Genomic DNA, 15,315 nt, shown 5'->3' with positions numbered 1-15,315 from the left:
GGACAAGTTCCATCCCTCCATGCCGATCACGCCTAAAGCTCCGCAACCAGCAGAGCAATACGATGAAAGCAGTAGCGATGACACCGACCAAACCGAAGAATCGATCGAAGCGCAGCCAGACGGTGGTAATCAGAACCAGCCGCAATCAACTGTGGTAGTCGCACCGAGGAAGAAGTCCCACAGGAAAGCGCCTAAAACCAGGCAACGTGTGCATCAATCTCCGAAGGTGCGTCGTTCGAATCGATTGAAAGGACAGCCGAGACTCATGTACCCGAAATGAATCGATGAACATTGTATTTCCCTGTACCGTGATGATCAATTCACCTAGAGATAGAAAGAAAAGTATTGTAATTTGTTAAATCAGAAGATTGTAATGTTAGAAATAAGTGTTTGTTGATTCTTTTGTAAACAAATGTTTAGGCGGGAGAAGTTGTAGTATCCCTCGATTACTATAATAATGGTACCAACCATGAAGTACCAAAAATGACTATTTTATAGCAATAGGCTTCTTGGATGTACGCTAACGGAAGTCGGTCTTTTTTATCATCCGACGGTTGGACCGATCAGTCGACCCTAAATTGGCTCCTAATACTAGTGTAACTAATTATAACAAATAAAGTAAATAGTTTAACTAATTGTGTCCGCGTGCAATTATTGCTTCTCCGAAGCCATAGCAACACAGAGAAAATTTAAGGAGCTTTTGAAAGCTATACATGGAATTCTAAGAGAGCGTTTCGAGGGATTTAAGAGACACTTTTTAGGGAGTGACACCCTCTAAAGCGCTCCTGGAACCCCCTTTAACCACACCGCCCCCTAAACCCCATACGACCCACTGAAATGCCCCTGAAATCACTGGAACCCTCTGAGACCCATTGAAGCGCATATGAAATCCACTGGAGCCCCTTGAGACACCCTGAAATGTCCCTAAAACCCCCTTATGCTATGTCTAAGCAAGTAGATTATGAAAAATGAATGTACAACGTGTTTCTTTCCAAGGAACTTCAAAATTTATGTTATGCTGGGTTCTAGTCCAATATTTTTCTTCAACTTGTCTTCTTCTTCTTCTTCATGGTACTACGTCCTAACTGGGACTTGGCCTGCCTCGCTTCAACTTAGTGTTCTTTGAGCACTTCCACAGTTATTAATTAAAGGGCTTTCTTTGCCTGCCATTGCATGAATTTGTATATTGTGAGGCAAGTACAATGATACACTATGCCCAGGGAGTCGAGAAAACTTTCCCGACCGGAACGGGAATTGAACCCGCCGTCTCTGGATTGGCGATCCATAGCCTGAACCACTAGGCTAACTGGAGACCCCTCTAGTATGTATACCAGATTTCCTGCAGGGACTTATCTATAAAAATAATCAGCAATTTCTCCAGATAATTCTCCATAGATTTTTCCTAGAATTTCTACCTGGCTTCATCTTGTATGTAACTTCTCCCGAGTTTCCGTCGCAAGATTTCTCCTGGAATTGGATTACCGAATCCTCTTAGGAATCTTCTTAAAATCTCTTTAGGTATGTATTCCTCTACGGATTTCTCCAGGAGTTTCCACCTGGGATCTTTCAGAGGTTTCCCAAAGGAATTCCTCCCAAGGTTCTTCCAGGGACTCCACCAGGATTTTTCCTGTATGGATTTATCCCGGGATTTCTTCTGGGATTGATTCCGGAATTATCCCAGGTGTTCTATTCGGGATTAAATAATTGGTTTCTCATGAGGTTCTTTTACGAATTCCTTCCGGGTATTTAAAAAAAATCCTTGAATTAATCCTCGCGGGATTCCTTCAGAAATTTTCACTAATATTTATTCATTGATTTTTCCCTGAGTCTCCCGGCATTTTCCCGGGATTTATTCGGTGACTTCGCTAGGGTTTCCATTAGATAGAGCTTCCTTCTAGATTCCATTAGGAATCCTTACCGGGAATATTTGGTTTCGTTTCGGGATTCTTAGGAATTCTCCGAGGATTTCTTCAGGGATATTTTCCGACATTTCATCAGGGGTTCCTCCAGGATTCTTTTTGTGTTTTTTTCCCAGGCTTCAGGGATTTCTTCAGGACTTGCTTCCGGGATTCCAGCAAGAATATTCCCCTGGAACTCTACCCGGCATTCTTTCAGGCATTTCTCTCAAAATTCAGTTAGAGATTCATCCTGGATTGCTTCAGGAATTCATTCTGAGATTTCTCCAGGTATCCTTCAATGCTTTCTCCCGGTTTTTTTTTCTCTCGAGTGTCCATCAAAGATTCTTCTTTGAATTCCTCCCAAGAGGTTCTTCCCAAGATGCTTTCTTTGATGTCTCCTGAGATTCTTTAATAGGTTTTCCGTCATTTTTTCCCGGGATTGTTTCAATAACTTCTTCTGAGAATCTTTCATTGTACCTTCCCTGGTTTCTTGGAAATTCTTTCAGGCATTTCTCCAAAATACTGCAAAGGATTTCTCTTGGAATTCTGAAATTTATTTCTTTCGGTATTCTTCCAGTTGTCTTGATTTCTTGAATTTTCTTTAGGGATTCCTCTAAGGATTTCTTCATTGATTCTGGTCAAGAATTAGGATTATTTCAGGAATTCCTCCAGGATTCTCTCAATGACCCACTTTACATTATTTTAGTGATTACTCCATGGGCTAACCCCGGGCCTTGGTGATTTCCTCTTCAACTTTTTAGAGCCGGCTTGCTTTGCCGTTGCCAACCTCGCTATTGTCTAATACGTTTGTTATGCTCGGTTTCATCGCCGGGGTCATATGCTCCAAAGGTTATGGGAGACTGAGTAGACTTGATCCCTTTTTCTTAATTTGCCCGTAACTTCAAGAAAAACACAAAACTTGATCCGTGTTTCGTACAGAATGGAAGGTAAACATCTATTGAAACTTTATACACAACAGAAGGACTTTAAATTATTGTTAAAGTTTTCAAAACTGTGTTTTTATGGAGGCATGTCTTATAATGTATTTTTCATAAATGGGCCACAATTGATCCCCTTTTGAGCACATGGATAATTTAAAGGGAAAATAACTCCAGACGCTTCCTATTTCTTTTTATTTCAAGTTTTCTTGTATTTTTGAAGAATATGGTGAATTTGAAATTATAAGATTACCTTAAATTGTTAAGGTTATGCTGTATTTTGAAAATGGGGAAAATTGATCCCTCTTTTTATAGAGTGTAATAAAACAATATTTATCTGACACGTGTTATCATTGCATATACTAGAATTCCGAGTAAATAGAGGCCTCCAAATAGAATTTTATTTTCCACATGTATAATGTGTGTGTGTAATCCTGGAGGGATCAAGTCTCCCCATGTCACTGTTGTATATACCAAGCTGCATTAATTCAAATATTTATATAATAGCCTTATTTGGATAAATACGTTTGATGATATCTTATTTACACTATGTGCTGTAAAATTTTGACACAATTTGGTTCAACTTTCACAAAGTTATTGAGATTTTTCGGAATCGCCTAAAAGATTTCTGAAGGATTGAAAACAAACCATCAGCCATTAAAAAATAATGCAATGCACAATCAAAATCAATTGTAACCAAAACATTGTCGTCTGTCAAGATGTAGTTTTGGAAGAAATATGCAAGAAGAAAACCGTTTTTGATTCCGAGAAAATATGGGGGGAACAAGTCTCCCCAGGGATCAAGTCTCCTCAGTCTCCTCAGTCTCCCCTAAGGACCTTCTTAACTTCATCCACTATTTGTAGTTCAACTGTTGACCATATTCAACTATGTTAATTCTGTTTCTGGGTGCTCCTTTATTAACTACATTCAACAAACATTCAAAATGATCCTTCCACGTGGCTGGCCACCATTGCTTTATCTAGTGTCTTGTGTCGCGCACCATTGGCAGTTGCCTACTTACTTGATATACTTGATGGGCTACAACTCGTAGCGGTGAGTCTACGCCGAATAAAAGATCTGCCTCCACTGGTTTCGGTTCTGAACCAATCGCTTTCAGTCACCCTGAACGTATAGAGTCCTTAGATCCTCCTCAACTGCAAAAAGCTGAACATGATTTTGGCTTGTCGTTCCTCCGACATACGAGCTACGTGCAAAGCCCACCGCAGCCTGCCCTGTTTTATTCGCTTCATTACATCCATATCTTTATATACTTGGTACAATTCGTAGTTCATGAGATGCCGCCAAATGCCATCCTTCAGTTTGCCGCCGAGTATCGATCACAGCACTTTACGTTCGAAGACTCCAAAGCCTCTCCGATAAACTTCTTTCAACGTCCACGTTTCATGACCGTATAAAGCAACCGGATGAATCAGTGTCTTGTACAACGCGAGTTTCGCTTTCGTTTGCAGCCTACGTTCAGCTAGTTTAGCAGACCGAAAAAGACCAGATTTGCAACCGTAATCCGTCTTCTCACCCCGCGGGTAACATCATTATCACACGTCACTAGAATCCAAGACAAACAAATTCGTCCACAACATCAAACTTTTCACCATCTAGCACCACTTCGCCACCACTACCACGGCCTGACCGACATTAACCACCAGCAATCATGTACTTGTCGTTAGTTCAATCCTCGCAGTTCCCTCTTAAAATGTATGAACGCCCTGCTTCAGTCCATATAAGGTTACGTACTTCATCCGCAAACCGTACACTTGATTTAGATTTGTCAAGCCATGTTCGATTATAATCTGCCATAACTTGTTTCTCTTCACTGAATCGTACGCCTTGAAATCAATAAACAGATGATGGAAGCAAGAATCTGCCGCAGGGTGAATATCTCATCCGTCGTTTATCGGCCCTCACGGAAACCCACCTGGTATTCGCCGACGAAGGATTCCTCAATCGGCCTGTAAAACAGATATCCAGACTACATTTTGTACGCTAAATTGAGAAGAGTTATTCCCCAGTAATTCGCGCACTCAAGTCGATGCCCTTTTTTGTATGGAGGGCAAATGAGACCATCCAACCAACTAGCAGGCAGTTCTTACTCTTCCCATTTCATCAATATAATAATATAGCTGCTCACTGCCGTGTTTGAGAAGCTCGGACGGGAGTTCGTCCTTCCTCAGTCCTTCTTCAGTCCTCTAATGGCTGTTGTGACCTCGTCTATGAAAGAAGGCGTTGCATAAAACCTCTGCATATCGTTCCGATCCATGCTTTCTTGTGGTCATCTTTGACGTCTCTAAAATTTCGCGCGTCGATCAGCGCTTGGTCTATCTGGGAGAAAGCGTCACCACCCGGATGTCGACTGTTTTCGGATATTTTTACATCCAAAATAGGTACTGCTGATTACCATTCTCCTATCAGCAGCGAATGTCACAAGCTACAAACCGTTTTTGTTGGTAACCAAATGAAGGTTATCCGTACCAATGACCGGTCAAAAGAAACTTCCTTTGCCGATTTATGAATATGCTTCTTCGATGATTATCTTCACATCTTGGTTTGAGCACTCTCCACAAGCTTTATCAAGGCTTCCAAAGAACCTATGCTTCAAGTCATCGGACTTTTCGTTCGTTGACAATATGGATGCTGATTTGGCTAAAGTTGAGGAATTTGCTCATGACTCTAAATACACAGATTATCGACTTTCAAATAACTCGCTTTATCTGCAACGCGATCATTATGAAGAAAACTCCACGATATTCTGTATCGTCACTGTTGTAGTATCAAGATGATATGTGGTTCTTTGATGAAGTGCTAGCGATAAAATTCTTCGCTCGGAATTCGTGTTTTTCAGTTTTTGAATAGCATATCTCCTGGATAGCTGTCACGTGGACATCCTGCAGATCACGAACTACGAGCCCAACGCGGCTGCTTTATTTAATGTTTTGAATCAATTTACTTAATTTTAAGGTTTCAGCAGGCTACTTTACCGCGGTCGTGCTTCATACATCGCTTTGAAGGAGCTATTTCATACTCAGTCGCTGAATGCTAGAAATTAGACGCTGTTCGAGCTGCACCTTCTTAATTTGCAGACGCTCGGTACGCCGCGCCTTAATCTAGCTGAAGTCAGAAGCAGCCATGCCACCGCTGGCTAACCTAACAATATATAGTACTTCTACATTAGGTGTCGTTCACAAACAACCTTACTTTAAAGGGTATAGATAATGTTTGTTCAGTGCTGAAAAGATCGCCTTTTTGCGCTATGTTACAAATGGATGTTACCCTATTGCTATTCACTGAAGCAAGAGGTGGTGTTAGTACATCCAAACAGCGGCGATAACCACTTGACTTTATGCACCGGGTTTCGACATTGGGACGAGCATCGGATCCAGCTTAATGCAGCCAGGCAGCGCTGCGCCATGAAAAATTAAGTGGCAGCAGCAACGCAGACCCGTCGGATTCACGAGAGATTAATTTCGTTTGGAGCCGTACGGTAGACGCCGTGATACCCAGGTTTGCATTTGCACCGTTTTATCCGGAAGCGTTGTCTGCTGTGTTGCCGCGCTGCCGTCGCCCGCCAGTCAGGAAAACATATGATAGTGAAGTGGTGGCAAAAATTTCGTCTAATTTTAGCCAACATCATGCACAGAGACCGGGCCGGGCAGCCATGGCAGACGCGCCGTCACTCAGTGGGGGACCAGAAGAAGCTGAGCAGCAACAGAAACAGGTTGATATTCGGTCGGATGTACTGTGAATAATTCACGGCAATTCGTTCCACAACCTTGATAATTCATTTAATTAGCTGTCCGATGGCACAACTGGCGCAATGAAGAGGGTAGTTGGACAATTTATAAGGATGGAGAAAGGAGATGGGTAAGGTAAGAAGTTCGACAAAAATGGCTGAGGAGTTTCCGGTTTTTCCTGTCGAGAAGTGACAATTAGTTGCTATAAAAAGTGTATGGGATGATGGAAACTTCCGGTTTCTTTGGATATTTTGCGTCGACCTCATAACCTCCATTTAGGTAATGAGTCGGGACTGCCTAAATAGAATTTTTACCTAAATGGATTCATTACCTAAATGGATTCAGTTTATTACCTAAAAGGATTACAAGGTTGCAAAGAAGTTCAACAAGGGAGAGTTACAGGAGATTTAAAGGAGGTCATGCGGAGTTTCAGATGGCTTTCAAGGAGTTTCAGGAGGGGGTGTGTTTCAGGAGGGGAGGGGCTTCAGGGGCGTTCTCGGGGATTTTGGAGGGTCTTGGATCAGAATTGTCATTCTAATAACTAGCTGGGCAAGAAACACGAAAAACCCTGCAAAATTCCGCCAGACTGAAAAATTATTCAATGTCGGGTCAAAGTCGGGTAAATTTTTATCGTATGTTGGGCCATTGTTGGACCAACATCGAACAACTGTTACGTCTATGTTGGGTTTGGTGGCCAAAATAAAAACAGGTGAATGATAGGTTGATGTCGGGTTTGACGTCATCAATGGTGGAGCTGTTATCAATTGAATGATGAAAGGATGAAACGATGCTGGATACTGACACTTTTCAACACTGCATTGAAGGGGGGGGGGTCTCTCTCTTCTTGGCGTAACGTCCACATTGGGACAAAGCCTGCTTCTCAGCTTAGTGTTCTTTGAGCACTTCCACAGTTATTAACTGAGAGCTTCCTCTGCCAATTGACCATTTTGCATTCGTATATCGTGTGGCAGGCACGAAGATACTCTATGCCCAAGGAAGTCAAGGAAATTTCCTTTACAAAAAGATCCTGGACCGACCGGGAATCGAACCCGTCACCCTCAGCATGGTCATGCTGAATACCCGTGCGTTTACCGCCTCGGCTATATGGGGGGGGGGGGGGGGGTGGGGGGGGGGGGTTGTTTAGGGAGCAACATTGCTTCCCCCTCCCCCCATACCCACCCCCTAACACCACTCACTACTTCTTCCCATAAACCAATCCTATACCTAATCTTAAGTACTCCAACTGATCTGAACACAATCAAATTCCATTTAGGTAACGTTACCTTAATGGAGGGACCTAAATAGATTTTACCTAAATGGATCCTACCTAAATGGAGGTTTGAGTGTAGTAATTTGATAACTGAATAGCTTCAACATTTTGCTTGAAGTAAAGGAAAACCACACGTAGACTGCTAAAACAAAGCGGTGCCAATTATTAAACTTGATATGTAGAGTAGATGGATTGGATACAGCTTCGAAACGATGTCAAAGTTTCACATGCTACTGCTCTCTAGGTCCATATGCGTTTTCTATCTACCCAGTATCGATCAGCATCCTACATGGACAAGCATCTGCGTTACTAATATCAATTAAGTAAGATTTGGTCATTTACACTAATTGACAAATTTGCTGCTATTTTCGGGTTATCAATTTTTCATGAGTAGAGGTAGCAAAACAGTAAATACATCTGTGAGATATGAGCCTCTGCTCCACACAAACGGACAACCAACGAGCAGCGTGCTATCATTATAACCACTTTTTTTCTCTCCTACCACCCAGCTGAGTAAAACAGCGTGGGTGGCAACCGTCACCGACGACGTCGTCGGTCGCATTCATCGGGATGGTAGTCGTGAGTAAAAGCTCCACCACCGCCCCGCACCCGGTTCCAATTCAAAGTCGGAAAGCGATCATGGAACGACGTCATCTGGGTGGGGGGTAGTACGCCCACACCCTTCGTTGATAAGCTCACCGGCCTGCGCCGCGTCTGCCAGAGTGCCAGCAGCTTGGTTGCCTCCGGGGTGTACGAAAAAAGACCAACCTCGTGGTAAGGATGTCAGTGGCAGGGCTAGGCCTGAGCCAGAAGAACCGAGAGCCGAAATGATTAAGGGCTCTGCCAAGCCAAGCGACGATGGCGCGTCCTCGCCGGTGGTGTGTAACATGAGGAGGACGTTGATGGAGGTGCGGCGTGACAAACAATTCAATTACGTCATTATGTGCATTGAAGTAACCCACATTAATTCGCCTGCCTTCGGGTTTTTGATCCGCCTGTGACATATGCTTTTACTTCTTCTCCTGAGGTGATGTACTTGTTTTGATGACAAGGAATTTATTTTTATGTTGTTAATAACGGCGGTGTCAAAATACCTGCAGTAAATTTATGAAAGCAATTTCGGTGGATGGATTTGGATCGGAATTCTGAAAGTTGTTGCCTTGAAGAATGTCGTTACTTTTGAAAGTCCTCTAGTAAACAGCAATTTGTTTTCCATCTTTTCATTCCAGGGTCAATGTTCAGCCGGTACACTGCCTGTGGCCTGGATAGACGAAGGTCCTGGTCCACCGCGGTGTCCACCGCCATGCTCGGCTAAGTCTAATAATAAAAATAGTAAATATAAGGCAACCCATATTGATAATACTAAATATAGCATGGAGAACCGGTTAAATGATAAACAACAGTGCCTTGACTATTTGGGCGACAATGAAGAGAGTCCAGCACAAATTTGTAAAAAATCGCCGTCAGATATTGCGACCAAGTTGAAAACGTTACGTTTAAGACATTGTTGTGAACGTACTGTTGGCAGCGCGCTGCACAACGAGGCGTACGCCAGAGTGTTGAGCGGTGGTTCAGACTGTGTTAGGATGCTGAGTGACCTGCTGGAGACGGACGCGCTGGCCGCCAGGATCACCTGCGAGTTCACCGAGGTGCTGGTGCGGTACGACTGCGGACAGCCGTACTCGATTATCCACCATTGCGAAGACTGCAAGGTAAGTCGATTGCTTTGTACTTATATGACAATTCACAATGTGATTCCCCTCGAACAACGACAGATTTGACTTCGTTAAATTATGTATGGTATGAAATCCCATATGTCGTCATTTTCTGACTTTATCGACCCTTTTCCAAAAATGTTTATAAACATTGTAAGAATTTTTACGCGTTTTCAATATCTTTAACGCTGCAAACCTCGCTTTCAACATCTATCTTGAAGAAAAAGTGGGAGGTTTATTCTCAAATTGTACAAGGAACTAATGAAAAAAATAAAGTTTAAACGCACAAAATGAGTTTACGGAACGTTGCTGTATTATAAAAGCAGTAGTGTGCAACAACTATTCAAGCTAGCAAAAGACAGCTTTGTCGATACCGGTCGACAGTAGAAAACATATCAAAATTCCGGATGGCGCAGCGCCACTAGCAATTTCGCGAAAAAAGCATGTAATCAGAGTTTAACAAACTGATTGGCCTGTAATTATTTAGATCATCTTTGTTTCCAGCTTTTGGAATTAGCGTTACATTTTAATTTAATTTATAATATATTCAATTGGTAAAATTTCACCAGAATAAATTCCATGAAAAAGTTTTAGCAAATCTTTTTTAAGCAAAGAAAAATAAACGAGATAAGTGATGCCATCTGACGATTTCTTCATTGTTCTACATTTGATAGTACTATACAGCTTATCTTCAGTTGTTGGATCCACTAATATCTGTTTGGAATTGTCACTAAGTGTTTTCCTAATAGAATCTAACATAGAGAGAGTATTCTCATGATTTTTGGTTTCATAAAAAATACGGGTTGCCAAGCGGTGGTCCGCGACCCCCTGGAGGGCCGTGAGGCCAGTCCAAAAAAATGTTACCAATTTTTGTTTTTGTATACCGCCACCCTCAAAAGCCACAAATTGAAGAACAAATTTTCAATATAAAACGTCTTCAGATGAAAAATTTTTTGGCTGCGCCGCTATTTTTCAGCTACGACTCCAATTGAATGTACATGCCGTCATTGTTTACGTATCATTGGTCGTCAAAAATCCCTCCCACAGTAAATTTCTGGATTCGTCACTGCACCCAAAAAACTCGGTTTCGCTCATTAAATTCAATTTTTTTTTTCTGAAAATTTCCATTGGACCCCAGATTCTTTGACAATTTGTAAAGGGGGTCGCCATCTCAAAAAGGTTGGGAACCGCTTTTCAAAAAGATGTCTGTAACGCTCGTAAACCATTTTTCTCGTCTGATCATTATTGCATAAAACGCCGTCATCATTTTTTTTATTGTATACGAATTTGGTTACTTGCATTTTAACTAATTTTTAATCTTGGCAGATACCAAATTTTTCAGCCTCTAACATCGTACTGGGTTGAAAGCTTGAACAAATTAGCTGCAGACGTTGATTTTCAACATTTACAATTCTTGACTTGGCTACGGACATCTCGTCACCTACATTTTCTCCATTCAATTTTCGATCTTCCAATTCTTTTAATTTTGTATACCACACTTCCTTTTCGAGACTTGTGCGCTGGGAAAATTCAAAAAACTTTAAATTGTAAAACAGCTTGATCTAATTTTTGACATCGAAGCTCCACCATTCCGCAAAATTATGTAAATACTTTTTTCTAGAGTGAAGGCTCTCATATACTTCCGCAAACTCTTGTGATAAACCATCATTGCGTAGAAGAAAATCTTTGATCTTCCAGTATCCTCTTCCGTAACTGGATGTTTTTTGATCTGTTTCTATTTCATAATTGAAAAAAAAAATCGCATGGTGTTCCAAAAACGGTGTAGCTGGGCTGAAAGTCTCTTTAATCCTTTGAAGCCGGAATTTTTCCAAGTTTTATCTACTTATTTCTGTAGTTTTGGTGCTCAATAGTATGAAAAAGGTAGAATATTATGCAGAATATTTTTTCCGGACATCCTAGGTCTTCCAAACTGTTCTTGAGTTTAGATCCTAAAGTCTACGGGTGTAACGGTAACTTCTGTCATTATAAAAAGTTTTCATTTGTAATCTATCATGTCCAGTAAGTCTTCTGAAAGTTCAATTGATAGTATAAGATCAGTCGAGTTATCCTAGGTCATCCAAACTGTTCTTGAGTTTAGATCCGAAAGTCAACAGGTGTAACGGTAACTTCTTTCATTATACAAAGCTACGATTTGTGATCTATCATATCCAGTAAGTCTTCTGAATGTTCAATAGAGAGTATTACATCAGTCGGGATATCCTAGGTCATCCAAACTGTTCTTAAGTTTGAATCCTATAGTCTACGGGCGTAACGTTAGCTTCTTTCATTATACAAAGCTTTGGTTTGTAATCTATCAGGTCCAGTAGATCTTCTGAAAGTTCAATAGAGAGTATCAGATCAGTCGGGATATCCTAGGTCATCCAAACTGTTCTTTAGTTTAGATCCTAAAGTCTACGGGTGTAACGGTAACTTCTTTCATTATATAAAGCTACGATTTGTAATCTATCATGTCCAGTCAGTCTTCTGAAAGTTCAATAGAGAGTATTACATCAGTCGGGATATCCTAGGTCATCCAAACTGATCTTGAGTTTAGATCCTATAGTATACCGGTGTAACGGTAATTGCTTTCATTATACAAAGCTCCGATTTGTAATCTATCATGTCCAGTAAGTCTTCTGAAAGCTCAATAGACATCATGATATCAGCTGGGGCCATCCAAACTGTTTTGGTGTTTATTATCTAGCATCTACAGTAATTGAAGCTTCTGTTTTGGCTATAAAGAGTTATGTTGTAGAATCTATTATACTTACTGGAGCTCACAGAATATAACCAGAGACTATGACATAGTACAAGTTCGGGATAATCTGAACTGGAGTTCATCTTGGAAGATAATTTGGCTGACCTGGAATATTTCCATAGTGTCTCTAAATAACTTTTAAGATTTCAAAAGCTTCACGGATCTCAGCAGATTATGTTATAGTTATGCTGTTATTTATGGCGAAAACACAAAGTTTTTCTTGTAGATTTGAAGGACTCCATTTTAGAATAGTTTTCCCGACCCTAAATGTCTTGAAGGTGAAAAATAAAAAGTAGCCTTCAGATTGGTCCAGTAACCACAGATAAATATGCAACGTTACTTAGTATTGCAGATATGGCTGTTGTTACGAATGTAGACCTGAAGTTCTGACCTCCAAGGTAGTTTGGCTGACCTGAAATATCCCTATAGTGTCTCTAAATGACATTTGAGATTTCAAGAGCTTCAGGGATCTCAGCAAATTATGCAATACTATTATTAGTGGTGAAAAAACATAAAGACATTCTTGTAGATTAGAAGAACTTCATTATAGAACAATTTGGACGACCGTGAATATCCCAAAGGGTAATAATAAGCAAGAAGACTTCAGATTGTTCCAGTAACCACGGTTGATTATGCTTCGTTACTCAGTTAAACAGCTATGGCTACTGTTACGAGTGTATCAGTAGGTCGGCTCTAGAGGCACGTTCTCCTCCATTTGGGAAATTTGTGCCATTGTTACGAGTGTAGACCTGAAGTTCTGAACTCCAAGGTGGTTTGGCTGACCTGGAATATCCCTATAGTATCTTTGAATGACATTTGAGATTTCAAGAGCTTCACGGATCCCAGCAGATTATGCAATACTATTATTTATGATGAAAATACATAGCATTTTCTTGTCGATTTGAAGGACTTCATTATAGAACATTTCGGACGACCTTGAATATCCCAAAGAGCTAAAACAAAATAGTAGACTTCAGATGGCTCCAGTAACCGCGGGTAATTATGCAACGTTACTCAGTATAACAAATATTGCTACTGTTACAAGTGTAGACCTGAAGTTCTGAACTCCAAGGTAGTTTGGCTGCCCTGGAATATCCCTGTAGTGTCTCTAAATGACTTTTGAACATGAATGAGATTTCAAGAACTTCACGGATTCCACCAGATTATACAATACTATTATTTATGGCGAAAACACATAGTTATTCTTGTAGATTTGAAGGACTTCATTATAGATCAGTTTGGACGACCCTGAATGTCCCAAAGGGTTATGTTAAGCTAGTAGACTTCAGACTACTCCAGTAACCGCGGTTGATTATGCAGCGTTACTCAGTATAACAGATATGGCTATTGTTACGAGTGTAGACCTGAAGTTCTGAGCTCCAAGGTAGTTTGGCTGATCTGGGATATCCCTATGATGTATCTAAATGACATTGCAGATGTCAAGAGCTTCACGGATCACAGAGGGTTATGCAATGCAATTATTTGTGGCGAAAATACATAAAATTATTCTTGTAGTGAAGTCCTTCTACTCTAGGACAATTTGGAACACCTAGAACATCCCAGAATATAAAACATCCCTTGATATTCTTGAATACATATAAACGTAACCCATATCCAAGTTCAGCTTTTAGAACAACTGGTATGTCAATTATTTCGTTTTTCCAAATTTCAAGGTGTTCAGGATGTTCTAGGTTGTCAATGAAGTCTCAAATACAAATGTTCCCATTTTTCCTTAATAGAAGACTCAATTTGCAACAACTTTGCCGAAGACAGTATTCTGTTTTGCTTAATGAGTGAATTTATACAGCCGTTTCTATGTTGGGGTCATATATGACCCCTCCGGCTTCAAAGGGTTAATAAAGACAAATCAATCAATCAAAACAGTATAGCTCGTGTTACAAATTCTGCCCAATAAGGCTGTAAAAGAGTAAAGTCTATCGATCCGCGAAGCGAAATCATTCTTTAGGAAACTGAATTGCTTTTTTTGTCCTTTGAGCCTCAACTCGACATCTTTCAAATCAAATAAGTTAGTCAGGGTTTTCAAACCATTGCTGACGTTTTTAAAAGTTCCACGCGTATCACCGTCTTCCAGTATGCAAATGAAATCTCCTCCTATTGACGTTTCCGTGACAGCAGTTTAACTTAAATGCACAATAGTTTGAGTTTCAAACAAATCATCCCGTTCTGTATTGTACTGTGATCTGTCTATAACAATTGAAATAATTCTTCCTGAAGGACATTATATATAGTCACACGTATAGATTGATTACGGACTAATATTGCTTTGCCAGAACTTTCGTCGTACCTGTTAACATACGTTTTATATGAAGGCAGGGAAGTAAAAGCATCAAAAGCTACTTCTTGTAAAAACAGCACATCAAAACCGTTGTGCAGGATGAACTCCTTCAACAAAATCTTTTTAACTTCCGCTTCTAATCGCGTTGATATTCACAGATATGTACCACTTTCCGGACGAAGTTCATCTTAAATATCCAAATTAAAATGCTTCATATCAAAATCCAAGTCCATAGATATAATCGCCAAACATTAATCATATCGAAAAGTTCGCAATAGCGACAAAAAAACACAAAACATAACCTAAAATATTCCAAATACTAGTCTCATAACCTTATTCCATAACCATAAACTGTATCGAATTTCAAGCTTGCCAGAACGCCGAAATCAATCAAATTTCAATCTCATAACCTTACTGCTTTGCCTTTGTCATCAAACATAACCAAAATCCCACGTCAACCAAATCATAACAATATCCAGAAACATAACCTCTAAAACGTCGCCGTTATCATCGCTAATGTTTAGGACAGCTACGTCCCTTGAACTAACCTCAATTCTTTGGCTTCGGTTTACCACTACCCTTCGTGGATACTTGTACCAATGCAATGGCGTTCAAAACGTCCTCGTCATCTTAATCCACAGGTAACTGTGTGACATCCTTATCCTCGCCGTTCACACCTTCAACGTTCGTGTC

General features: G+C 40.6%; 1 protein-coding gene across 1 annotated transcript in view; it reads left to right on the top strand.

The window, feature by feature from the left end:
• The window catches only part of LOC109423124 (mucin-5AC), a 232,087-nt gene that overhangs the window by 64,351 nt on the left and 152,421 nt on the right, over window positions 1-15,315 (top strand). The window contains exon 2 of the mRNA XM_019698034.3: window positions 9,083-9,565. Coding sequence (XP_019553579.3) covers window positions 9,083-9,565 — 483 coding nt within the window. The remainder of the gene's footprint in view (window positions 1-9,082; window positions 9,566-15,315) is intronic.

The sequence above is a fragment of the Aedes albopictus genome, chromosome 2, assembly GCF_035046485.1.
Source record: "Aedes albopictus strain Foshan chromosome 2, AalbF5, whole genome shotgun sequence".
In the NCBI taxonomy this organism is placed as follows: Eukaryota; Metazoa; Arthropoda; class Insecta; order Diptera; family Culicidae; genus Aedes; species Aedes albopictus.
Note: the sequence above shows the minus strand (reverse complement) of the source record. Positions and strands in the feature narration are given on the sequence as shown.